Below are 26,943 nucleotides of genomic sequence, written 5' to 3'. Positions count from 1 at the left end.
GGCTATCACCGTTGTCCCCAACATACCCAACATCAGTACTGCATCCCATGTGACACCACCATGTCATCTGTCATCATCACCCATCATACACACCCTGACAGACATCAGGACATCCTGCTCGTCAATGTTGAACCCCAGATGCACATCATCCATCATCATGCCTGCCACTGGTAGCATGGAGGCCCAGAGCCCACAACTGTGTGATTGACATGGCTCCACCCAGCCCCGGCACAGACAGCAGCACAGGAATTACAACCCATCTGGGTTTCCTGGAGTCACCTCTTTTACTCCTTTACTGGCCTAAAGTTGTGGGGAAATAGCAAGTGTTGGGAGGGTGGCTGGGAGGCCTGATTTTGGCGATAACTGACAGAATATCAGATCATCAGAAGAAAAGTTTAAGGAACAATAATATGGCTCAAAGTAAGAGATGGACATGGTTCAATTAATAGGCAGTCACCAAAGAAGATGTATCTGCACATGGACAGCCTTGAAAAAAAGCCCAGGCAGATTCTATGAAGAACAAGACAGACAGAGGTTGGGCAATTGGTGGTGAAGGAGAACAGAATGTGAGGAAGCACATGAGACAATTGCAAGGAGTGAATACACAGTGGACATTTCATCATATATGCTATCCATAATATAGGATCTCCCACGAAATCACTGCCAGTACCACAAGAAAAGAGATAGTAGGGGTAAGGAGCAACTGGAGAGTGTTCAGTGATAGGTCTAACCACACTCCCCTTGCTGGAGGTCAACATTTCCAGCACACTGTGTGCACAAACCCAGAGCTTAACCATAGCCTTCCAATACCGCTGTATAGGAGCACTTAAGGTGCATTTACGAGAGTGAAGGAGGGACAGGCGACCTACCAAAAAGGGGACTGGCAGGGTGGGTAAGGAGAGGGAGACTTCCCATGAGAGCACTGGTAGGAGGTGGGAGGAGAAGGAGACCACCATGCATGTAGAGTGAGACAGACCCCCAGGTATGTAGGGTGAAACAGACCTCCCATGATGGACACTGGCAGGGTATATAGGGTGAGGGAGACCTCCATGATGGACACTGGCAGGGTATATAGGTGAGGGACACCTCCCATGATGGACACTGGCAGGGTATGTAGGGTGAGGGAGACCTCCATGATGGACACTGGCAGGGTATGTAGGGTGAGGGAAATCTCCCATGATGGACACTGGCAGGGTATATAGGGTGAGGGAGACCTCCATGATGGACACTGGCAGGGTATATAGGGTGAGGGAGACCTCCCATGATGGACAGTGGCAGGGTATATAGTGTGTGGGAGACCTCCATGATGGACACTGTCAGGGTATATAGGGTGAGGGAGATCTCCATGATGGAGACTGGCAGGGTATATAGGGTGAGGGAGACCTCCCATGATGGACACTGGCAGGGTATATAGGGTGTGGGAGACCTCCATGATGGACACTGTCAGGGTATATAGGGTGAGGGAGACCTCCATGATGGACACTGGCAGGGTATATAGGGTGAGGGAGACCTCCATGATGGACACTGGCAGGGTATATAGGGTGAGGGAGACCTCCATGATGGACACTGGCAGGGTATATAGGGTGAGGGAGACCTCCATGATGGACACTGGCAGGGTATATAGGGTGAGGGAGATTTCCATGATGGACACTGGCAGGGTATATAGGGTGAGGGAGACCTCCCATGATGGACACTGGCAGGGTATATATGGTGAGGGAGACCTCCATGATGGACACTGGCAGGGTATACAGGGTGAGGGAGACCTCCCATGATGGACAGTGGCAGGGTGTATAGGGTGAGGGAGACCTCCATGATGGACACTGGCAGGGTATATATGGTGAGGGAGACCTCCATGATGGACACTGGCAGGGTATATAGGTGAGGGAGACCTCCATGATGGACAGTGGCAGGGTATATAGGGTGAGGGAGACCTCCATGATGGACACTGGCAGGGTATATAGGGTGAGGGAGACCTCCATGATGGACACTGGCAGGGTATACAGGGTGAGGGAGACCTCCATGATGGACACTGGCAGGGTATATAGGGTGAGGGAGACCTCCATGATGGACACTGGCAGGGTATATAGGGTGAGGGAGACCTCCCATGATGGATACTGGCAGGGTATATAGGGTGAGGGACACCTCCCATGATGGACAGTGGCAGGGTATATAGGGTGAGGGAGACCGCCCATGATGGACACTGGCAGGGTGTATAGGGTGAGGGAGACCTCCATGATGGACACTGTCAGGGTATATATGGTGAGGGAGACCTCCCATGATGGACACTGGCAGGGTATATAGGGTGAGGGAGACCTCCATGATGGACACTGGCAGGGTATATAGGGTGAGGGAGACCTCCATGATGGACAGTGGCAGGGTATACAGGGTGAGGGAGACCTCCATGATGGACACTGGCAGGGTATATAGGGTGAGGGAGATTTCCATGATGGAAACTGGCAGGGTATATAGGGCGAGGGAGACCTTCCATGATGGACACTTGCAGGGTATATGATGCTGAGAGCCACAGCAGGGTCAGAATTGCCCCTGGCATTTTGCCAGAGGTAATGGTTGAGTGGTGTTCCAGGAGCCATTAAGATGATGATAATTAAGTTAAGCTGTGTATAATTGCTGTGACTGGATGGTGCTGGTTTGAAAAGGGATGGATATTCAGTTGTATATAGACCTTTGCTGTGTGGCTATAAGGCGGCTCCTGCTGCCTGGGGTGCTAGCCACTTTTGATTTCTCAGCAGAGTTCCAGTTGAGTTCTAGTTGAGCTCTCTGGGGGATTCCTGGAGAGTTATAGTTCGTTGGTGAAGGTCCAGTGGATGGAGTTCTGGTTGGTGTGTGATGTTCCTGGAAGGACTGTGTGGTTGGGGTTCATGGGAGTTCAGGCAATAAAGGAGTTCCTGTTTGAACCTACAAGTGTCTCGTGGCCACTTGGTTATTTTGTGCCCAGCTAGACTGTGGCATTTGGTGGCCTGTATGGGGAAGGAACCTGGGATCTGGCATTATCAGCACCACATGTTGATGCCTGAAGCAACAAAGACATTAAAAATCATTGAAATATATATGGAAAATATCCATTTGGATAGAATTCATATAAGTTTTTCTTTAGTATTTATTGTACTACCAACATAAAATATTCCTACAGGAGTATTTTGGCAAGAAGGTCCATTATTATGGATATATTTATCTTATTCTCGGAACACTATTCTTACTAGGTATCCTGAGGGTGTAGGACAATTAATACTCAAAGAATAAAAGTAGCAAAGGGAGTGTTTGGTATTTCTCCCAATAAAATTATTATTCCATATACTATGGATCAAATTGATGAGTTAGCTAATGAGTTAAATACTTGGGCAATAATCATGTGGAAATCTAATGTTTCTGGGGCTGGAGATGTGGCTCAGCGGTAGCGCGCTCGCCTGGCATGCGTGCGGCCCGGGTTCGATACTCAGCACCACATACAAACAACGATGTTGTGTCCGCCGAGAACTAAAAAATAAATATTAAAAAATTCTCTCACTCTCTCTTTAAAAAAAAAAAAAAAAAAAAAATCTAATGTTTCATTTGATAACCACTTACCATCTAATCCTTTGTTGTCTTTTTGGTCTTCGCATCCTGTAATTTTTCCAAAAATGATAAGAAAAACACCTATCATGAATGCTCCAAATATATTCACTGATGGGTCAAATAATGGTACAGCAGCAATAGTTACCCCTGATCAAACTTTTATATTTTTAGTACCCAAACAATCAGCTCAAAAGGTAGATCTTAATGCAGTATTACAAGCTTTTGTGATGTTCAAAGATTCTGTATTTAATTTATTGTCTGATAGTCAGTATATAGTTAATGCTATAGTATCCCTTGGAGATGCTGGTAGGATTTCCCCTTCCTCTACTGTTTTCTCTTTGTTTTCCACTATACAAAGTCTAATCTGGGACAGAAAAGATCCATTCTTTATAGGACATATCAGGGCACATACAGGATTGCCTGAGCCCTTAGTTTGGGCAGTGATTTAGCAGATAAAACTACACATGACATACACATTTTTTTTCTACGCTAGAAGAATCTACAAATTTTCATAAATCCTTCCATGTCAAAGCAAATACTTTACAAAAGCGTTTTAAAATAACTAAGGAACAAGCTAGACAAATAATGAAACAGTCAAAACTGTGTGACCTTTTTAACACAAGTTAACCTTGGAGTCAATCCTAGAGGACTGATACCTAACCATATTTGGCAGATGGACATCACACACTTGCCAGAATTTGGAAAATTAAAATATTTGCATGTTACAGTTGATACTTCTTCCGGATTTTTGATGGGCTCCCTTCATGCCAGAGGAAAAAACTAAAGATATTATAGCTCATTGCTTACAAAATTTTGCCACTGTGGGCGTTCCAAAGCAGTTAAAAACAGATAATGGCCTTGGCTATACTTCTACCTCTTTTAAACAATTTTGCTCATCATTTGGCATTACTCATATAACAGGAATCCCATACAATCCACAGGGACAAGGCATAGTTGAAAGAGCTCATCAAACTATTAAAATGTACTTATTAAAGCAAAAAGAGGGAATCGGGAAGGGGTATATATCCCCCAAAAGTAAACTTAAAATAACCCTTTTTACTCTAAACTTTTTAAATTTGGATTCATCAGGGCTTAGTGCTGCGGAAAGGCACATGTGTCCAAAAAATGTACATAAGCCCAAGGTACTTTGGAAGGATATTCTAACAGGAAAATGGAAAGGTGCTGACCCAGTGATTGTCTGGGGTCTGTTTGTGTGTTTCCACAGAGAGAAAAGCAGTTGATTTTGATTCCAGAGAGATTAACTAAAGCGATTTCTACAGACCAAAAAGAAGATGACTTGGCTCAAATCTATAACAGCTGATGTCCAGAACTTCAGTTTGGCTATCCTTACATCTTCGACAGTGGTTCTCCCACACCTGGAGGCTAATGAAACCAGGATGCTTTTTTCAATAACTATTTTATTATTGCCCTTTCCCACATCATAAAGTTCTATTTTATTTTTTGATCTCATACAGACGTAGGTTAATGTTTTTCTGATTAGTTCTATTTTTTGACTGTGGAGTTTTTAAACATTGCAATGGAGATTTCACCTGCGAAAAGCTACAAGGCCTTTACTGTTATGTTATGTGTTGTATGTATTGTATTATGTGTGCACACTTGTGTTTTGAGTTGTATGTCTGTATGTGCGTATGTCCATATATCATATATGAGGAGCGCTCATGAAAAAATGGATCCAAATTTTTTTTATTATTCATGTGATTTGAATGGTTTAATTTAAATTGGGTAAACAGCTATTGAGGATTGTTTTAATATGTAAACAAAAAAAGGAGGTTAACAGATCTTTTTGTTTACTTTCACCTTTCCTTTTCATTATATTTGATAATTCTGTTCAGGATAATGTAAATTATTCAAAAAATTTTGTTTTTAGTGCCTGCTGGAATGTTACATAATTTTTTTTTAGCCATGATTGCCAGAATTCCTATCTTCATCCCAGTGCCAGTGAAGACAAAGATAAAACCAAACTACAGATTCTGCGATAGCTATCACAACAAACTGTATAAACTGATGCATCAATGAATAATGTAACTCAACAAGTAACGCTCAATCAAGGAGTCGATTTACTTTGGGAGGAAATAGACATATTAATAGATTCCTCTGCTTTGAACTGCTTGCAGAACGTGCCTGGAGTATGTAGAACTTGTATGCATTGTGAACTATCTGTTGGTGCAGCGAATTGTGGTAGTGCTGTGGTATCTTTGCTGATGGTGTCACTGGTGGTTCAATTTTTCCAAAAGGAGCCGTTAATTGGCTTGGTGTCGTGGCATTTTTGTATCCTCCTCCATTCTGATTGTGATGGCCGTTCAGCTAAAATTTGGGGGCCAACAGAGGTGAGGCAAAGAACCTCACCCCCCCACTGGTGCAAAGGCCTATCCACAAGGATGGCTGTATGCTGGGCCGGTAGTCAATGACGGATAAGATCCAATTGCAATGGTACCAACCTAAGACAGGAGGCTGACGCCTTGAGGTCAGCTCATCTGCTGACGGGTAAGGACTATATGTAGTATTGGACAACCTAAGACAGGCAGGGTCCCTAATCCACATGCTTGTTGTTTAATTAAACAGAAGGGGGCTAGGGAGACTTCAGTGTGGATGTTGTGGGGATTGTAGAAGGGAGGACAGGAGGAATTCTTGTTTACTCTATATAGGATGTCTCTTGTGGAGATTGTTGAGGGAGTGGATGGAAGCCATACAGATTTTTAAATCAGTGGATAGAAGAACACCTTATTCTCCACATCTGATGTCTTCTGTGTATATTGCAGAATGTAAAGATTGGAAGAATACAGTTTGTTGAATGAGAGGACAGCAAGTTCACACCTTCTTGATTGAGCAGGAAGGGGAACACTTTGGTTCTTTCTACATTGTCACTACATGACTCTGTTCACTGTTTAACAAAAGAGAATTCTCACTTATACTAGGACTTGCAACCACTGTGGACACTTGAAAATTCTGGCGCACTCCTGCCTTTTGGAAAGGTTTTATTCTGAAAATCTGAGGCACCCGGGGTGTTGAAGATCCTGTGCTGCCCAGTTTTATCAAAGTTTGCTATCCCAGCTAAAAACCCAGAGACCAACCTGTTGGTCTGGGAGTGTGTCTCAATATGTGCAGTGCTTGACTGGCATGTGGCCCTGCACACACCACACCCACAGCACACTCACACATACACACTAACACTCACAGGGCACAGAGGTGAGTTGGCTCTTATCTGGAGTGTTGTTCCCCTCCCTTAGTCCAACTCTGGCACCTTCAGAAGACTTTTGGTGGACTCTAAATGGACATCAGCTGCATCTCAGTGGAACTACTACTCATCATGCTACAGTGAAACTGATTGTATCTGAAGTGAATATTGGCAGGAAACCTACAAAAACTGCCAAGTTGGTTCTCAGGTCCACAATGCAATCGGGGAGAAGTCATAAGAGTCGAACCTGATGGGGTGGAGCCCCAAGAGCCCTTGTGTATCTTTGGAGAATTTAATCCAGCTCTTTCTTTCCCTGGGCAGACCCAGGGAAAGTGTGTGTGTACATGTGTATCTGTTTGTCTGTCTCCAGGATGCATTGAAGCACCTCATTGTCCAGAGCTTCAGCCCTTACAGCTACTTCATGTTGCCTTATGTTATAGTCACCTTATGAAATAGTGTAATGGGCTGCATGTTTGTTTCTCCCCAAAATTCATATCTAAATGCTTCCCCCTCCCCACGTGATGGATGAGAGTAAGGCCTTTGGAGGCAATTTGGTTGGGAGGGTGGGGCCTCCATACAGGAGATCAGTGCTTTTGTCCCACAGGCCTGGGGGAGATCCATCAGCCCCTCTAACCAGTGGGGAGGTATAGCCCGAGGGCAGCTCTTCATGAGGAAGTGTGTGGTCACCACACACCCAATCTGCCAGCGCCTTGGCCTTGGACTTTCACCCTCTAGAACTGCGGAAATAAATTCCTATCTTTTTATCAGCCACTTTTGTATATTTTGCATACAAAATAGTGTAGACTATTTTGTTACCATGACCTGAAGGGACTGAGGCTACTTGTAATGGGACAGCCTGTGCACTTAGGGATTTTACCTCTGATAACTAGATTCTGCCCTACTTCATGCAGACTGGCAAAGTTTTGCCAGGGACTTTTGTATTATACCAGGCGCTACACCAACAGAATCTTCCTCACACAGCACCTTCCTGAGCAGCCAAACCTGGAGACCTGTGTCTATGGGAGAGACAGGAGGAAATCTCTTATGAAATCTGTTCCCACTGGAATAAATATGGTTAAAGAAGAATCTCCCAGGGAGGTTCTTCAGCAGAGCCTCTCCTACTTCACAGTCAGAAGTGCCTAACTTAGGAAGAGGGCAGCAGACCCAAGTCTCAGGAGCAAGCTCATGGAGAAGAGCGCCTCTGCTCAAGAGTTTGGGCCAAGACCTTTGAACTCCCGTTTTGCTTGTGATCTGTTTCCTATAGTAATTACTCTGATTTTCTGTGGGCCCCTAGTTGTGGTCCACTCATTACAGCCCCCTTTGTCTCCTTTACTCTTGTGATACTTGTTAAGTCAGCAAAAGACCACATTTTGGCATGCATTCTTTGTGTGTGTATTCGTAAAGATTTTCCTAGAAGAGAGACCAGCAGAACTTAGCCTCGAGTGGGTGAATAGACACTAGGTCAGGTAATGGGGCAGGAGTCCCATGAACAGTGTGTGTAGTGTTTGGGGGAGCAGGAGAAAGCTGTGAGCTGGTCAGTTCTGAAAACCTGCCATGCTGACCGATGGGGTTTGATCCTGAGGGGATTTGGAATGAAGGCAAGAAGGGTTTGATGTGCTCAGAGCTACTTTCCAATAGATTACCAAGTGACCGGCTGGGGAATGTGCCTGGGTCAAGCTGGAGGTCGGGCAGGAGATGACCAGTCTGTATACAGTACAGATGAGGAAACAGACTTGAGGAACCCTGAAGATGTGAACTGAGGAGCTGGAGCTGGGAAAGCACATGGTTTAGTAGGAGGGCCTGCAGAGGAGGGCAACTGGGAGCACTTTGAATCTCAGGTGGCTGTGGGACACTCAAGTGGAGCTGCCTAACTGGCAGCCAGAAAAACTAAACTGAAACATAGGAAAGTGGTGGAGATATTGGTTTGGTTCAAGCGATGATGTTTTTGATTGAGACTAGTAAGTGAGAATATGCAGAATAAAAATGAAAAGCATGGGATTTCCAATACCTAGTAACAGCCTGACAGCAGCAAGTGGGTAGTGAACATGTATTGAATGAAGAAGGAAAGCAGGCTGAATCTTGAGGACACCAACATTCAAGGATGGATGAGGAAGGCAAGAGAATGAGAGGCTGGAGGAGATTAAAGAGCAAGTTGGGGAGTTGAGGAGGAAGGGCTTAGAAAAGGGAGTGTGCTCAGGTAGTCACAGAGGAAAGTCAGGGCCGCAAAGCTGAGGATAAATTTGTTCTTGTGTTCAACAGTTTGGAGGTCACTGCTGACCAAGCAGTTTCTGCAGAGTGGTGGTTCAAGAGATGAGGATGAGGAGTGAAGTTGCCGTGAGATGAACCATCCTATATTCAGAGGACTATCTGCCAAGGCTGGTGGCCAGTTGATTGCCCACCTGTGTTTGAATCTTGTTTGCCTTGCCTTCTGCTGAGAAGGGACAGGAAGGAATGAGGTAAGGCATTTGAGAGCACCTAGGACCAGAGGCATGATTCACACTTTTCCTTTCACTCCCACTTTCTCAAGGAAAGTACACAGGAACAGCACACCTATTTACCACTGTAATTCACAATCAAATTAAGGCATAATTTATAAACAAATAGGGCCAACTCCCCAACAGTTATGACTCATCTTCTTTAAGGAAATTAAAGCAAATTGTGGACAAGTGGAATCAGCCCAGCACTTAACACAAATTAAAAATTGATGTGGACATTTATCGAGAGCCTAGTATGTGTCTAGTCACTGGGCTAAATTGAGCAGATGACACCAGTAGAGAGAGAAAAGCTACAATCTGGGGAGCACGGAGGATGCACAAGGAGGCTCTGGACAGGGCAGGAGAGATCCAGTCATGAGCAAGTGATGAACAACCTTGGGATGGACACAGTCTGATAGTCCTCTGAACCTGGACAAAGCCTGATGGTTGCCAGTAGACAGGTGTGTATGTAGGGCCAGGAGGCAAGGGAGCCCAAATCTTGGTGTGGTTTCGTGTAAGGAGACTTCCAGAAAATGACCTCTGTGGGAAAGGAGAAGGGGCAGCACCGATGCTGTCCAGAGTTGCCAGACTTGGAGAGCTCTGGAATGGTCTTTGAGGCACCGGAATAGGACAGGAGCTCTGGTGGATGGATTGTCAGGCATTTTAAAAGTAGGTGTGTGGATTTGCCCTTCTTAACTCTTAAGCTTCGTGGCGGTCTGCTTCCCACCCTCAGTGCCCTCTGGTGCAGAGCCATCAGAGGAGCAGTCCACGCGAGGGTCTTGGTAACTGAACGATGGAGACCAAGAACCACTTGTAGAGCTTGTACTCCACGTTTTTGCTCAATTTCATAAATATTCTATTATTATTACACCCCTTAAAAAATCTGGGAAAAAGAGTTTATACAAATGCAAACAAGTAACCCTTTTCTTACACAACATGTAGTAAATGTATCTTAAATATCGTAATTCTCAAAAGGTGTGACATATTTTTCTTAGAGAGACTATGATGAAGTTAGGAGGCCCTAATCCGACGTTCACCAAGATATGCCAATCAAGGACACAGTTGTCCAAGTTCTGAGAGCCCAAGTCCTATTCTCCAATGGCAAGGCAGTATTCTCACAGCTGGTTTCCTATTGGCCGAGATGTGGGCGGGGCCACCCACTCTTGGGACTGTCACTAGCCCCGCCCCCATTCCATGCAAATGAGGCCAAAGCTTTGGGTAGACCCTGTGACTGGCCACGTGGTTGACGTCGCACTTTCCCCACCCCTCGATGACGCCATCACTAACCAAAACTCTCACGAGAGCTTGTCCAGTGGAGGTAGGAGGCTGGCAGGACCGTTCACTGGGCCAGGAGGTCTTAAAGTTGTGTTGGGGGGGTCCCGGTCGGCCCCACCCCTCGCCAGAGCCTCGAGTGCTAAAAGACCCAGGGGCCCAAAGGGGCCTGTGGGAAGAGTCCCAGGGGCCCCAAGCACAGTCTGCGCCCATTGGCTGGCTGCGCCGACATGCAAATGAGGCGACGTCACTTCCTGAGGCAGCTGAGCGCCATCTTCCCTTTCTGGCGCGCGGGAGGAGGGACGGGGCGCGGGGTGGGCGCGGGCGGGGGTCCCGCCGCGCGGGGCGGAGGACGCGGCGGCGCTGCGAGCGGCGGCGGGACGCGGCGCTCCTCGCGCCCGGCGGTAGGTATGGCCCGGTCCGCGCGGCTCAGCCCCCGGTCCGTTCCCCGCGGTCCGTTCCCCGCGGTCCGCCCCGCCGTCCACCCTGCCGTCCACCTGGCGGTCCACCCGGCCGTCCCCACCGTCGTCCGCCCCGCGTCCTCCCCGCCGCGACGCCTCAGGACCTCGGGACCTTCGCTGTGCCCGACTCTCGGTCCCCGACGCGCCCTCCCGCCCCGCCCGCCGGTCACGTGGGAGCGGGGCCGCCCCGGGGAGGGGGAGGGGGAGGGGGAGGGGCGGGGACAGGGATCTGGCTGGGGGGACCGGAGGGCGACGGGGGACGGCGAGGGTGGGTCAGAAGGGACGGGAGGACGGAGACGCCGGGAGTGGGTGCACGGAGCCCAGAGGGCAGTGGGAAAGCGTTGTGGGGCGGCGTGGGCAGGATGCCCTCCGCAGCGACCCCGGGAACCACCCCGGGAACCACCCGAAGCGCCTCCCCCTCGCGGGTCCGCGGTGCCCGGCTCTCCGCGGACCCGCGGGATGCGGGAGGACGGAGGGGCGGGGGGCGGGCTGGCCACGCCCGGAGCGCCTCGGTTTCCAGGTCACCGTTGATGGGTGTCGAAGACATTTAAAATTAAACTTTGTATCTGCCATTGTTGGTTGCCTTGAAATAGATCCCCTTTACAAGATTTCTACAAGCATTTGGCCTAGGAACATCAAAAATTGTAACTGCGATTCAAGTGTGGCGTTGTTGCAGAGCAATACATAATTACATATTTTATATATCTTTGATTTAATGGAAGACTCTTCTGAGTGCTATTAAAACTTCTAAAATGGGAATAAAAATGGTGATAACTGCCTCAGGAGTTGTTGAGACTCGAGGAGTAGGGGAAGCTGGTACCTGCAACCTGCTGGTGGAACTGATGGAATGGTGGTGAAGGTTGTTGGAGGTGCCCACGTTTCATCAGATGGGGTCTTGGGGTCTGGTGGGGTGTGGGGATGAGAAAAGAGGACCTGTGTTCAGAAGTAGGAGTTGTGAAAAGCTTGTTTGGCATTGGTTGGAAGTCGAATCATTTATGTGTGACTTACCTAATGATATTACCTGGTAATGTCCATTTATTAGTGTTTTAATATTTTGGGTAAAGGTGGTACACTGAATCAGTGAATCTTTAGCCAAGAAGTGATAGATCTGTATTTAGAAAGGTTGGGCAGGAGCTGGGAGTAAAGCTTAGTGCAGGCTTTAGTTGTGAGATGGGAGGAAGTGAGGGCTGGATCTTTGGTTATGGGGGATGATGACAGTTACGCAGGATTTTTAGTTGAAGAGAGCTTGGGATTTTTGGAATACCTTTGAAATTTTGAAGCCAAGCTTGCAGTATGAAAACATCAATGGTAGACTCTTTCTGTGGTTTGAACCCAGACCTTCTGGTTCTTGCTTCTCTGTATGGCACAAATATTTGTGTTTTTAAAGTTGGTTTAAAAGAAAGCCCTGTATCCTAATAGTTGGAACATTTTGGTTAGTATTTTGGAGATAGCCAAGTATGTTCTACTCAGTCATCCTAACAGCTGCCCACAAAGTAGACCACCCTCACTGTGTTTTACAAGGAGGCAACTGAGGCCCAGAGAGACTAAGTAATTTGCTAAGATCACACAGCTGATAAAGTGGTGGAGCTGACTTCACCTGGCAGATAGCCTCAGCTTGTGCTGGGATGTTGTGTTCCCTCCCCAAAACGAAGCCCTTTAAAGAGTAAGCTCTATCTTATAAAGTATTTCAACATTTTTATAGAGTTTGTATTTTCCATAATGAAAGATCAGGATACCGGAAATGATCAGGATACCAGAAACATCAAATGAATACCCTTTTGAGGAAAATGTTTATATACATCACTGGAATTCTGTGGTAATTCCATGTCTAATTGCAAACTGAGGCTGGAGGCGTTGTCCTGCAGGAGGCTGACAGGGAAGCTGGGCTAGCTGCAGGAGCTGCTGTAGTGCAGAGGTGAAGTGCAGGCAGGTTCCACAATGTGGAAACCACCCATTTCTCTCCTAGCTCATCAGTCCAATGGGCATTTTATATGGAATCTTGTGTTAGAACAGATTTAAGAAATTATGGGTAAATGTCAGGAATCTTAAAAACCTTTCTTGAAGGTAGAACAACCTGTTATTTTTGTTTCCCAAAAGCAGACAGTGAATTGCTAAAAACAAAAACAAAAACAAAAAACCTTTCTCCTGTCCATTAAAATAAAAAAGGGATCTGTGTGCTTGTTTTTTTGGGGGGACCACAATATCAATGGTGAGGGAGTTAGGGACACTTACATTTAGGAGAAAGAGCAGACTGACAGTTCCCAAGCATGACACATCACTACAGAACCTGTTTGAGACGTGCCAGGTCTGACACCTCATTTCAGTAGCTCCTCATGTGAGAACTGCACACTTGCTTCTGGGAGTGTACCATCCTGGTGGCCTTGGCTTTCAGACCTTGTAATGAAGGTGGTTGTCTTGGCAGTAATTTCCTTGTTTGAGATGGGTGAATGAGGATCCTCCCTGTAGGTTTGGAGAAAGAACCCCAGAGGGTAGAGGTTAGAGGTGCTTGAGGGAGAAGGTCAAGCAAGTTTGATAGAGCTAGGCACATCTGATTGAGTGGCCAAATTTGTGTTGCATCTTGCTTTGGCCACAGTGGCTAGTTGGCTCGATAGGGACCTTGTGCATGGATTTTTGAAATACATCATGAGGTTCCTGACAGCTCTTCTGCTAGAGAGTGACCTTTGGAAGGCAAACAATTCCATGCATTTCATTTAAAAAAATTTATCTTCATTTCTATGAGTTATATCCCCCAGTTCTTCAATTAAAGCTCTACTTGTCTGAAACATTGTTACTGCCCAAAGTTCCTCCCTCTGACAATAATCCTCAGTCTTCCTCTCCCCAGTTTAATTTGTCTCATTTGAATTTACTTAAGCAAAGTATACTACCTATATTCAGTGTTCCCTCCTTTATCTCAGTTTCTGATGTGATCTCTTGGCCTGCAGTGTGTTGGGCCCCAGCTACCCACAGCCTTCCCTCCTGTACCTCAATGGTGCATCCTTCCGACCTGGTTTTATTTGTCTGTTTAATGAGTATGTGCTGTGCTGTGCCCTGCCCTGAGGGGGTTCAGTCCAGTAGAGGGCAGAACTAAATGGGTAGATGCAGCAGAAAGGGAGTGTAGAGGGGGTTGTGCTGGTGATCCAACATTGGGGCTCACAGCCTGGTGGTGGGGGGACTGCAAGAGGGATGTGGGAGGGAGATTACTTGCCTAGAAGTTACCCTTTAAATTTATGGAAAGTGTAGAAATTGTGATTTTTTTTTTCCAGCTTATTCTCACTATTGCCTGTTACTGATCTTAAATGTTATTTTGACAATAAAAATTTAGCATTTGTGGGGCTGGGATTGTAGCTCAGTGGTAGAATGCTTGCCAAGCACATGTGAGGCACTGGGTTCTATCCTCAGCACCACATAAAAACAACAACAACAAAAAAATAAAGGTAATATGTCCATCTGCAACTAAAAAGAAAAAATAACATTTTTTAATTTAACATGGCATTTCTTCAACTAATGAAGTTGAGTAACGAAAGTGTTTGCCACTTGAACTTGACTAGCAAATTTCTTTTTAGCTTTTAGAATGAATTTACACAATTTTTTTGAAATAGTTGTAGATTTATGGAAACATTACAGTACAAAGAACTTTTCTCCTTGAATCCTTTGAGAGTCAGTTGCTAGCTGAGGTGCCACATTACCCCCGATACTGCCTCTTTCCTACAAAGAAGAACATTCTTCTGCATAGCCATGACAAGACCATCAAAATCAGGAAATCAATACACATGGCGCCTAATCTCAGATGCCTTGAAAATTTTGCAACTTTCTAATTATATGTAGGAAAGGATCTAGTTTAGAATTGCTTGTGTTTAGTTATCGTAAGTCTCCTTCAATCTGGAATAGTTCCAGTTTTTCCTTCCGTGATATGTTTACTAAAATGTGTAATTGGTGGATTTTTAGTAAATTTATAGAATTGTGTAGCCACCACAATCTAATATTAGGACATTTCTAGCATCCCCCCATCAACCCTGTCCAACTACTGTTATGCCCTTCATCTCTAAATTTTTCTGGACATTTCATATAAATAGATGAAGATGATATGGGGGCTCTTGCATATCGTCTCTTGCTTAGCATGATTTTGGATTGATGTTGTAGCATATGCTAGTACCTTGTTACTTTATATTGCCAAGTAGTATTCTATTTTTTATTTGTGCACCATTTGATGGGCACACTAGTTTTCTGCTATAATGAACTGTGCTGCTTCATGTGATCTTGGCATTAAGGGTATTGTGGTTGGTTGATTTGTGTACCGTAGGTGATCTTGGCGTTGTGGGTAAAGTGGCTGATTGACTTGTATGTGTTGGGTGGTCTGGGAGTCTGGGTTTTGAAGCTGATTGACTTGCCTACCTTTGGTAGTCTTGATGTTCAGGGTATTGTGGTGGTTTTACACCTTGAGTGGTCATGGTGTTGTGGGTATTGTGGCTGGTTGACTTGCTTGCCTTGAGTAATCTTGGCAATCTGGGTATTATAGCCGGTTGACTGGCATGCCTTAGTTGGTCTTGGCATTAATTGGGTATTGTGGCTGTTGTTTACACCTTGGGTGGTTTTGGCATTGTGAGTATTATGGCTGATTTTTTCACCTTGAGTGGTCTTAGTGTTGTGAGTGGCTGCTTGACTTGCATGCCTTGGGTGGTCTTGGGGTTCTGGGTATTGTGGTTGGTTGTCTTGTTCGTCTCGGGTGGTCCTGGCGTTCTGGGTGTTGTAGCTAATTGTCTTGTGCAGTATCTCTGACCTGGGCTTGTGTGCCAGACTGATACTGATCAGTATTTTGTGGGGAGGAATGCATCCTGGTCTTCATCACACTTTCAAGTTATTTATGTCAGTGTGGACTTGAGCTTTAGTTTGTGGGCTCTATTCCACTTACTATTGCTGTTGACAGACATCTTCAAAACTAGAGTAAATCGTACTATTAAAATGGCTCACTAGTTCTGTGAGTCAGAATTCATATCACTAGCCTTTCTTCAGCGTGGAGAGACTGGGGGGCAGCAGTAACTTGGCAGTGGGCCGGTGGTGGTGTCTGAGGTCTCCTCCCCTTACTCCCATGGGCTGTTGCATCTTTACAAGCCTGGTGTCTGGATTTCAAGTGTTGTCTCCCTGAGAGAAATGTACTTTTTTTTAAGACAGTCCTAGGTATATAATCCAGAGTGTCACATGCAAGGTGAGAGCTCTACCACTGAGCTGTGTCCTCAGTCCTTGTTTTAAATTTGAGATGAGCTTTCTCAGTTGTCCTGACTGGCCTCCAGTTGTGATCCTCCTGCCTCAGCCTCCCAGGGAGCTGGGATTATAAGTGTGCACCGTGGTGTCTGGCTTGTGTGGCGTTTTTACCGTCTAGCCTGGAGTCTTTGCTGGCATTGCTCCCTCCATACTTTATTGGTCAAGAGGGCTGGTATAGATGCTGCGCTCAGGGGAGGAGCTTCCAGGTCCTGTGTTAAGAAGCTCATGTGATGGGAAGAGCTGTTGTGTGCTTCTTTGTTAGTGCCCTTAATTGGTGGGTGCTGAGGTTGTCATGGCATTAGCGCTGTGGGCATCAGAGCTGGGTTCCTTTTGCATCATCCTTCTCTGAGAATCGCCTTATTTTCTGGCATAAGATGTTTTTGGCCTGAATTAGCCTTTGCTGTAGCTCAGCCCTGGAATTGGCCATTTTACCAAGGAACTCTGGTTCTTTTTAATGAAAGTGGTGTTTAGAAGTTGAGATGGGTGTGCCCACTCCTGCTGGGATGTGTGACTGGGATCTCTACTGGACAGAGCATGGAATGTGTGTATTTACATATACACATCTTTCTGCCTGTTGAAGACAGATCATATCATAGCTTCTACTATGGTCAGTTTCCACATGGTTTATATTGATTTTATGCTTGTTTGGATGTTTAAATGATAGTTTTAATGAGATAATATGCCATGTAGTTCACTCATTTAAAATGTGCAGCTTAGTGTCTGTTGGCATATTCAGAGTTAGTGGCTGTTGTGCATGTGTTGGCTACATTGATTTTTGAACATTGTGGTTCCAAAAAGAAACCCCTTTCTCAGCCATCACCTCCCAGTTCTCCCTCCCCAGGCCACCATGTTGTGCTCTCTGTATGTAGATAGGTCTTCTGTATGCTTCACACATGGACTCACCCTCTGCCCCTCAGAGTGCTTTTAGGATTTGTCCATGTGGGAACGGGTAGCAGGTGCCTTGTTTCTTCTGATGGCCCTAAATATGGACTCATCCATTATTTGTTCAGTGACACTTGTTGGACCTCTGAGTTGTTATGCTTTTGGGCTGCTGTGAGCAACCTGCCCTGAACATCCTGGTCCACATTTTTGGGTGGATATGTGCTGTTTCTTTCTCCTGAGTGGGCTTTTTAGTTCAACTGGTGCCGGTACTGTGGATCTTCAGGGGCACTGCCTGGCTGTTTTCCAAACTGGCTACCATTTTTTACCTTACCCTTAGCAAGAATTCCAGTTTCTCCATATCCTTGCCAATACTTCTGACTTGGGCTTGTGTGCCAGACTGATACTAATCAGTATTTTTGGTTTTGATGCTTGAGGGCACTGTGTTGAGTTTGTTTTTATTTTTTGAATTGTTGACATTTGGTGGATGTGAAGTATTTTGTTGTAGTTCTGATTTCAATTCTCTAGTGACTAAAGATACTGAACATCTTTTTATGTCCTGTTTTTTTTTTTTAAATATATTTTTTAGTTGTAGATAGACACAATACCTTTATTTATTTTTATGTGGTACTGAGGATCGAACTCAATGCCTCACATGTGCTAGGCAAGCACTCTACCAATAAGTCATAACCCCAGCCCTTTATGTCCTGTTTTTATCTGCTGTAGAAAAGTATTCAGATCCTTTGCCCATTTGAAAATTGGATTATTTATCTTTCAGTTATTGAGTTATAAGAGTTCTTTTCTGGATATAAGTTCCTTATCAGAAAAAAGATTTGAATTTTTTTTTCCATTTTGTGTGATTTTTGCTGTTTTGATGGTGACATAGAAAGCATTAAAGTTTTAATTTTTTTTTTAAAGAGAGAGAGAGAGAGAGGATTTTTAATATTTATTTTTTTTAGTTATCGACGGACACAACATCTTTCGCCTGTATGTGGTGCTGAGGATCGAACCCGGGCCGCACGCATGCCAGGCGAGCGCACTACGTCTTGAGCAACATCCCCAGCCCAGAGTTTTTATTTTTGATAAAATCTGTTTAACCTATTTTTTTCCTTTGTTTCTAGTACTATTTTGTGTCATAACTAAGAATCTATTGCACATCCAAAGCCATGGAGATTTATGCCTCTGTCATCTTTCTTTTTGTGATGCTGGGGATTGAACTCGGGGCCTTTGTACATCCCTGACCCCCGCTTTTTAATTTTACTTTATTTTGAGGCAGTGCCTTGCTGAGGTACTCAGGCTGGCCTGGAACTAGCCATCCTCTTCTTGCCTTGCATTTTCTTGCAGTTTGTGGCTGCGCTTGTCCATGTGGCTGTGTGACCCACTTGGCACTGCGGGTGGTATGGGGAAGGGAGCCTCCTCCTTCTGCATGTCACTTTCCAGTTTTTCCCAGCTCTGTTTGTTGAAATTATACTTTATTCCTAGTGCTTAACCCAACCCTGTTAAAAAACGTATTTTTGTGTATTTATCTTCTTACAGTTTTGTTTTCTTTCCTTTTAAGGAAAATTTCAAAAATGTTTCAAATTCCTGTGGAAAATCTTGACAACATCAGAAAGGTGCGGAAAAGGGTGAAAGGAATTCTTGTGGATGTCGGGCTTGACAGCTGCAGGGAGTTGCTGAAGGTAAGAGGATGTCAACAGCGGGCTGAACGACGTGGTGCTGGGTTGGCTTGCCGGGAGAGTGGGTGTGCCTCCTCCGAGTGGCTGTGATGTGTCTTTCTAGGTGAGCAGTTTAAGCTGTTCAAGTTTCGAGCTACTTTTAGGAGGTGATTTTTATACTCACTAGTGATAAAAAAAATACTTGTTTTTGATGCTTGAGGGCACTGTGTTGAGTCACATTGTTTTAGTAAAAGAAGTTGCAAACACTGTCTCAGCTTTAGTGGCATGCAATGCACATGTGGTGTGGTAGCTTCTTTCCTTTTTTTTCCTCCTGATTCATGAACTTAGTATGTGCAGGCTTACAAAGTTTCAAAATTCAGGCTTTATTGATGAATTTGATTTCTTTGAATTTTTCCTTATCATATTGAAACTAGATGGTGGGCATATATAGTTTAAAAATATTAAGTAAGGGTACACATCTATCCTTATAGTCACTGATAGTTTTTTACATGTGTTGTTCATTGCTGTAGAAATAGGAACAATGTCTGTTTTGAATTTTTAAAACTTGTAAAGAATTTGGTTCAGAGTATGATGGCCTGGAAAGAGCTCAGTTTCTTAATCTTGAAATTTGAGACTTTCGACCGGATTTTTACTTATTAAAAGGCAATCTGATAGTGACAAGCTAGTAGTTATCAGGGTTCCTGTCAGTAGTCAGAGTTAATCTGGCTCTCAAGCAGATGATCACTATTGATTTCTGAAGGGCTGCAGATAAGTCTCTGCTCAGACATTCTCTTCTCCTCACACACTGCCTTCTCCCCATGCTCTCTCCTCTCTCCTCCTCCTCTGTTTTCTTCAGAGCACTTCAACTACTGGTGTTATTTGTTGGCACTCTGTCTTCCACTTGAACTCGAGGAGGCAAGGACCTCACTGTGGTGTTACCTATTTTTCTGCCTGTGATCAGAGTGGAGTCTGACACCTGGATGCTTCACAGATATTTCTGGAATGAAGGAATAAAATTAAAACCCATATAGAGATACATTTTTATTTAATTTTTTTTTTTTTTGGTGGTACTGGGGATGCATACTCTACTGCTGAGGTACATCCCCAGCCCTTTTTGTTTTGAGACAGAGTCCTGCTAAGTTGTGGAGGCTGGCCTCAAACTTGGAACCCTCCTGCCTCAGCCTTCCAGCAGTTGGCATTACAGCTGTGTGCCACCGCATCCTGTGAGAAACATTTTAAAGAGTAGAGAATGAGATTCTCATGTGAAAATGTGAGAATGGGAGGGGTGCTGGAGGAGGACCTGCTCAGGCAGAACCTTTAGTTCAGGACAGTCCTGAGATGGAAGCCTTCTGGAGGTTTCTGCAGCTCTGCCTGCAAGCCATACTCTATGCCCAAGGAAGGAAAGCAGGTGATTATTTGGAGATAGGATTGATAAGCTCTATTTGCTTGGTGGGTTGAGGGTAGCTATGAGCCCTTCAAGGGCAGATAAGGAGTGGGGCTGGGTGATGCTTGTAGAGAACCAGACGTGAACACCTAGGAATGCAGTGTGTGTAGGCTGTGCAGGCTTCAAGTGGTGGCACACTAGGCACTCTCTGCCCTGGTTCTGGTTTAGGGAGGGTGCTCCAAAGGCACCCTGCAGGGTGGGAGTGTCATTTCACAAACACTGCATGTTGTTTTTTTTTTTAATTGTTTAAAAATATTTTTAGTTGTATATGGACCTTCATTTTATTCATTTATTTATATGCGATACTGAGAATTGAACCCAGTGCCTCACACATGCTAGGCAAGTGCTCTACCACTGAGCCACAACCCCAGCCCTACATGTTTTCTTTTGATCACTAGGGAATTAACCAGAAACTTTTTTGTGTGTGTGAGGATTGAACCCAAAGATGTACCACTGAGCCACATCCCGAGCCCTTTTTAGTTTTTATTTTGAGACAGGGTCTTGCTAAGTAAGTTGCCCAGGCTGACCTTGAAATTGTGATCTTCCTGCCTTAGTCTTTGGAGTTAACTGAGATGGAGGCCTGTGCCATCAAACCTGGCTAAAGCCTTTTATTTTAATCCTGATTCTTAACTAATGGTGTGACCTGGAACAAATGAGTTACTCCTTGGGCCTCAGTGTCCCTCATAATCCCAGGGAAGGGATGTGGAGAATTGAAGCCAGAATGCTTGCTCCTGTCAGGCAGTGACAGTCCAGCAGAAGCTGAGACAGTCTTGGGATAGTCATTGTGCAGAGGAGGCAGAAGCATAGTGTCCAGCGGGAGCCTATTGTGGCCTTTGTGGAGGAGTTGGGAGTGAGTGTTGCTTAAGGTTTTTTTTGTGGGGTGGGATGTAGCTCACTAGCAGAGTGCTGTATAGCATGCAGGAGTCCCTGGGTTCAGTCATCAGCACTGCACAAAAAGCAGTGAAGTTTGTTTTTGTAGAGCCTAGTTAGAGTTCTCCACTGGGAAGGACTAGAGGAGGCATTCAGGATCGTGAATTTAATAGCCCCACCAGACCACAATGAGCGAATCCAGCTTTAAGAATGTTCTGTTTGGAAACAATAATTAAAAGTTACAGAAAAGAGAAGAATTAAAATGGCACAAAGAACACTCCTGTTACCTTTGCATGAATTCACGTGTGAACACGTTTTCCCTCTTGGAGGGGACTTCTTGCCAGGTGTTCTCTCTGTGTGTATATTTTCTCTTGCACCATTGCAGAGTAAGTTGTATACCTCAAGGCTCTTTTTACCTATACAGTGTAAACTTTCTTCTGCGGTGCCAAGATTAAACCAGGGTCTTGTGCATGTTAGGCAGGTGCTCTGCCTTTGAGCCACATCCCAGCCCACTGTGTATAAATCTGAGAATATGGATAGTTTTCTCTATTATTGCAGGGTGCTTATCAGCTTGTGTGAATGCAGCACCAAGAGGGTATTTTTGTCTATCGTTGTCCAGTGTTATTTTCCACTTAAGTACTAGATCCAGTCAGATGTTGAATTTCATTGTTATGTCACCTTAGTCTTCACTTAATGTGAATTCAGCTTTTAAAACTGGAATTCTATTATGCGATTGTTTTCTTTGCACCCTCCAGCTTTTTTTTTTTTTTTTTTTTTTTTTTTTTGAGATTGGGGATTGCAGTCAGAAGCACTCGACCACTGAGCCACATCCCCAGCCCAATTTTGTATTTTATTTAGGGACTCACTTTTTGCTGAGGCTGGCTTTGAACCTGCGATCCTGCTAGCTCAACGTCCCGAGTTGCTGGAATTACTGGCTTGTACCACCATGCCTGTCCCCTCCAGCTTTTTGTGGTGCTGGGGATCTGATCAGGACCTGGCTCAGGAATGCAAGAGCTCTGCCTCTGAGCAAAGGCATCAGCCTTCATTTTGTCTTCACAGATTAAATGTCAGTAACAACTACAGGTTTCATCCTCTATCCCTTAGGATAGAGGCACTTTTAGTGGCACTGAGTGTGCTCGTGAAGGTTTCCTTGGTGAGCCTGAGGAGCAAATTGAGCACCCAAATTTGTTCGAGACTATCACTGACAGAGACATGGATGCACTTCAGGGGAAACTGAGGAATTTCAATTGGAAGCTATTCAGTTAGTGAAATTATTAACTATTGAACTGAATAGGACTAATTCTTTCTTTTGTGGTGCTAGGCAAGTACTCTACCACTGAGTTGTATCCTCAGCCCTGGGACTAATTCTTTTGGGGGAACATTTTTATTTTTATTAATTTGTAGTTGTGCCTGTGTCTTATGAAACTTTTAAAAATTTAAGCAGCATAAAATTTCATTATAATAATTAGACACAGAACATGAAAATAAGACTCACTTATAAGCATTACCTCAAAATATCCATTGTTAACATTATGATATATTTATTTTTAAAATAGATTTTAAAAAATGGAATATATTTTATTTCTTTTTCCTTGCGAAGACAGGAGTGAACTGTACAAGAAGACACTGCACTTGCTTTGACCTTGTATTTATTAAACATTTTGCAGAGTAGAGCTCACTGACTTGACTTGCACCAGGGGGAACTCATGGGAAGCTTGTTAGCAGCTGGAAACGGGGTATTGTCCATGGTCCTTAGACTGCCTGCTCTGCTTTCTGGGGCACATGGTGATATGTCACTCTGACTTCACATCTGATTTCCACAGTGCATGTGACTCCCCCTTTCTTAGCAAGAGTTAGGACCTCAAATAGAAGGCTCTGTGGTTCCTGTCAACAGCCTGGCTTAGAAGTGATCCTTAAGGTAGATCTAAACCTGCTGCAATATAGGGTCTTATGGAGTTTTAAGAAAATTTATACTTGCTCAGTTAAACTAAGGCTGGCTGCATAATGTGTAGGATACATGCACAATGAACATGCTGGACCTGGAGGGCTGTACCGCCTCACATTCCCAAATATCTGCTGGTGACTTCTCTCCAGGATATGTTTGGTGCCTGGGTCTAGGATGGGCCTGAGGCCTCTGTTGGGTTGTCTTGCAAACACATCTTGCACTGCCAATGCAGGTCAGTGATGGCTGCCACCATGCCCCACCCTGGGTGTCATGGCATGTGTTCTTTCCAGTGCCTGCTCCCCACAACATCTGTGCCAGGCTCCCATGTGAGGCAATGTGGAATCTGGATTCCCCTGACAACTTGTTTATTGCCCCAAGTAAAAGACAGAATAGAGGAGTGGAGGCTGAAGGAGGTGGGACTTTGCGGGGAGGCAGAAAGCAGCCTCAGAATGGGTCCTGGAGAGATTGGAGGGGGACCATGTATACTGAGACGTCAAGCCCCTGGTAGTTGCTTCATGCTTTTTAGGCTCTGGGCCACAGATGCAGAGCTTCAATTCTTAAAAATTTCAAGATGGTAACCACTGAGAATCCCCACCATAAGCCTAGGCCTGTCTACGTTGGTCCCCTTGCCTGTGGAGCCAAAATTTGCCAAAATTTTAATATTCATGGAATATATTTTATTTCTTTTTCTTTTTTTTTTTTTTTTTTTTTTTGAGATGGGGTCTCGTATATTGCCAGGGTCAGTCTTGAACTTCTGGTCTCAAGCTATCCTTCCCAGTAAGATGGCTCAGCCTCCTAAGTAGTTGGATTTACAGGTGCGTACCACTGCACCTGGCTTTTACTTTAGCCATTCCTAAGTGTACAATTTACCAGCATTAATTATATTTACAATGTTTTGTAACCCTCCTCATTATCTATTTCCAGAATTTTTCAGTACCTAAAATAGAAACATAACCATTAAACAGTAACTCCCCACCCCCAGTCCTGGGTGATTTCTGATCTGCCTTCTGTTTCTGTGACTCTGCCTGCTAGAGATGCTTCATAGACTGGAGTTGGATGGTAGTGGTCCTTTTGTGTCAGGCGTATGTCACTTGTGTTTTCAAATTTTCTCTGTAAAATGTTGTTCCTTTTTATGTCTCAGTAATATTCTGTTCTACTACATTGTGCTTATCATGTCATCTGTTGAAGGATGTTTGAGTTAATTCTACCTTTTAGCTATTGTGAGTAGTGCTGCAGTGAATATTGGCCTTTAAGTATCAGTTTCAGTCCTGCTTTCAGTGGTTTTGGGTATATAAATAAGTAGGAGTGTAATGCCAGGCTACACAGCAGTTCTGTTCAGCATTTTGGGGAAATGCTGCACTTGTCTCTGTGGAAGTGCTCCGTTCACATTCCTCCCGCAGTGTACAGGTAGTTCCTGCTGTTGCCAGCCCTGGCTCTTTTATGTCCTCGCTCCCGGCTTTCTCCACCTTCTTCTTTTTTTTTTTTTAAGAGAGAGAGGGGGGGAGAGAGAGAGAATTTTAATATTTATTTTTTGGTTTTTCGGCGGACACAACATCTTTGTTTGTATGTGGTGCTGAGGATCGAACCCGGGCCTCACGCATGCCAGGCGAGTGTGCCACCGCTTGAGCCACATCCCCAGCCCTTTCTCCACCTTCTTGCCTGTCCTCTCCTCTTTGCTGCTTTATCTTCAATTCTTCTCCCTCTCCCTTCCTCCCTCCTTCACCATCACAGTAGGTATGCGGTGGTATCTGATAGTGGTTTTGATTTGTGTCTCCGTGGAGACAAATGAAGTTGAGTGTCTTTTCATGTGCTTATTGGCTATTTGTACATTTTGGAGAAATGTCTATTCAAGTCCTTTGCTTGTTTTTTAATTGTATTGTTTATTATTTTGTTTGTGAGTTGTAGGAATTTCTTTATATATTCCTAGTATTAAACCCTTGTCAGATAAAAGATTTGTAGCTATTTTCTCCCATTCTGTAAGCTGTCTTTCCTTTTTTTTTTCCTTTGCAGTACTGGGGATAGAATCCAGGGCTCTTGCTAGGCCAGAGCTCTGTCATTGAGTTACATAACCTCAGCATTCTTTTTTTTTTTTTTTTGTGAGATCAGGGAACATTTCTATGTAGGAAGTTATTTTTGCTAGGTGTGGAATTCTAGTATTTTTCCCATTTAGTGTTTTAAAGACTTTCTGTCTCCTAGCTGACATCTTCTCCATTAGTGTCCATCATATTTGGTCTTCTGTGTTTGCAGCATTGTGATTATGATATGCCTTGGTTTGGTTTTCTTGGTGTTTCTCTCGCTGGATCTGCTGAGCTTGCATTTGAGAGTTTATGGTTTTCACTGGGTTTGGAAAGCTTTGTGGTGCTGTGTCTTCTGTCTCCGAGAGCCCCGTCACAGGGATCATTTGCAGATGTAGAGATAATCCACTCTGGGAAACTCTGGGTTCCTCCTCTCTGCTGTGTCCAGACCCCAGGCTTCTCTTGAGCAGAATCTGGCCTGTTCTTCATCCTGTCATTATAGATCATACATTTTCATTGAGCAAGTACAGTTTGATCTTTCATTTCTCTCCTTATTGCATTTGTTTCCTTTCTTTCTCCTTCTTCTCCTTCTCCTTCTCCTTCTCTTCTTCCTCCTCCTCCTCTTCCTCCTCCTCCCAGTACTGAGGATTGAATGCAGGGCCTTGACTGTACAGGGCAAGTGTTCTGCTACTGAGCCGCATTCCAGCATTCCACCCTTCACTTGTGTCTGCTGTCATCCCTTGTGTTCCTGGTTTGGGTTGAACTTTTCTGCTCCTTTATTTGACTGGCACTTTTTGACTGCATGCTGGATATTGTGATCCAGGATTTTGTGATTTCCTTTGGGTATATTTGAACTTTGTCCTACTTGGCATTGGTTTGAGCCTTTTGAAGTTTTTGAAGCCTTTTGAACCTTTTTAAGCTTGTTGTTAGAATGGGTCCAGCCCAGCTCTTTGCCCACTGCAGAGGCGGTACCTCTGTGGTACGTACCCAGGTTGGTGCCCGGGGCTCCAGCATCCCAGCACTGCGCCACCCTCTCCTTCCTGTTGCTCTTCACTGCTGGTTTCTTCAGAGTCTCCAGGAGACCCTTTTCAGGCTTGTCACACATTAGTATCATTTGTCACCCAGTATTGCAGGATGTCCCCACATAGTGGTAGCTCATGTCTGTTGACTTTCTTGAAATGGTGATTTTTTTTTTTTTTTTTTTTTTTTTTTTGGTGGGGAGAGGGTGCTGGGGATTGAAACCAGGGCCTCATGAATGCCAAGCAAGCAAAAGCTCATCTGAGAAATGGCAAGAATTTTCAGAGGCAAATGATGAGATGATGAGAGGTCTTCTAACCAGTGTATTAACCCTCTGATATGGATTAACTAGGTAAGTAGTTAGGCAGGGTGTGGCTGGAGGAAGTAGGTCACTGGGGGCATGCTTGAGGGATTGATATTTTGACTCTGGTGGGTGGAACCCTCTCTCTGTTTTCTGGTAGCCATGTTCTGAGCTGCTTTCCTTCGCTGCACTATGATGTTCTATTTTACCTCAGGCCAGAGCTATGGAGTTGGCCAACCATGGACTGAACCTCTAAAACAGTGAGCGAAAATGAACTTTTCCTCCTCTAAATTGTTCCTGGGAGTTCTTTAGATCACAGTGACGCAAAACTAAAGCAGATTGGTACCAAGAAATGGGGTCTTGCTGTGACTAACCTGATCATGTGGTTCAGAAGCCTTTGTGGGTGGTAGTGGGTATTTTGAAAAGTTTAGAGATGTGAGCTGGAAAAGCTTTAGAATTATAGGCAGAGCTTAGTGAAAGGTTCTGGTGGGAGCTCGACCAGAATGCTGATGGGATGGTAGACAGCCAAGACTGGGCTCATGTGGTTTCAGAGGAGGAGGGCTCTTTTGGGGAATTGGACTA

General features: G+C 44.7%; 1 protein-coding gene across 4 annotated transcripts in view; it reads left to right on the top strand.

Moving 5' to 3' along the window:
* Positions 1-10,846: 10,846 nt before the first annotated feature.
* Positions 10,847-26,943, top strand: part of Adnp2 (ADNP homeobox 2) — a 29,587-nt gene continuing 13,490 nt past the window's right edge. For 2 of the 4 annotated variants that reach the window (XM_026381114.2, XM_026381112.2), the window contains exons 1-2: positions 10,847-10,919; positions 18,673-18,793. In XM_026381114.2, the coding sequence (XP_026236899.2) occupies positions 18,686-18,793 (108 nt within the window). In that variant the 5' untranslated portion in view covers positions 10,847-10,919; positions 18,673-18,685. Of the gene's footprint in view, positions 10,924-18,349; positions 18,403-18,672; positions 18,794-26,943 lie in introns of those variants that run through there. The other 2 variants (XM_077792219.1, XM_026381113.2) reach the window with 2 other exon arrangements.

Source organism: Urocitellus parryii, chromosome 13 (assembly GCF_045843805.1).
Source record: "Urocitellus parryii isolate mUroPar1 chromosome 13, mUroPar1.hap1, whole genome shotgun sequence".
Classification (NCBI taxonomy): Eukaryota; Metazoa; Chordata; class Mammalia; order Rodentia; family Sciuridae; genus Urocitellus; species Urocitellus parryii.
This window is presented reverse-complemented; position numbering and strand designations above follow the sequence as displayed.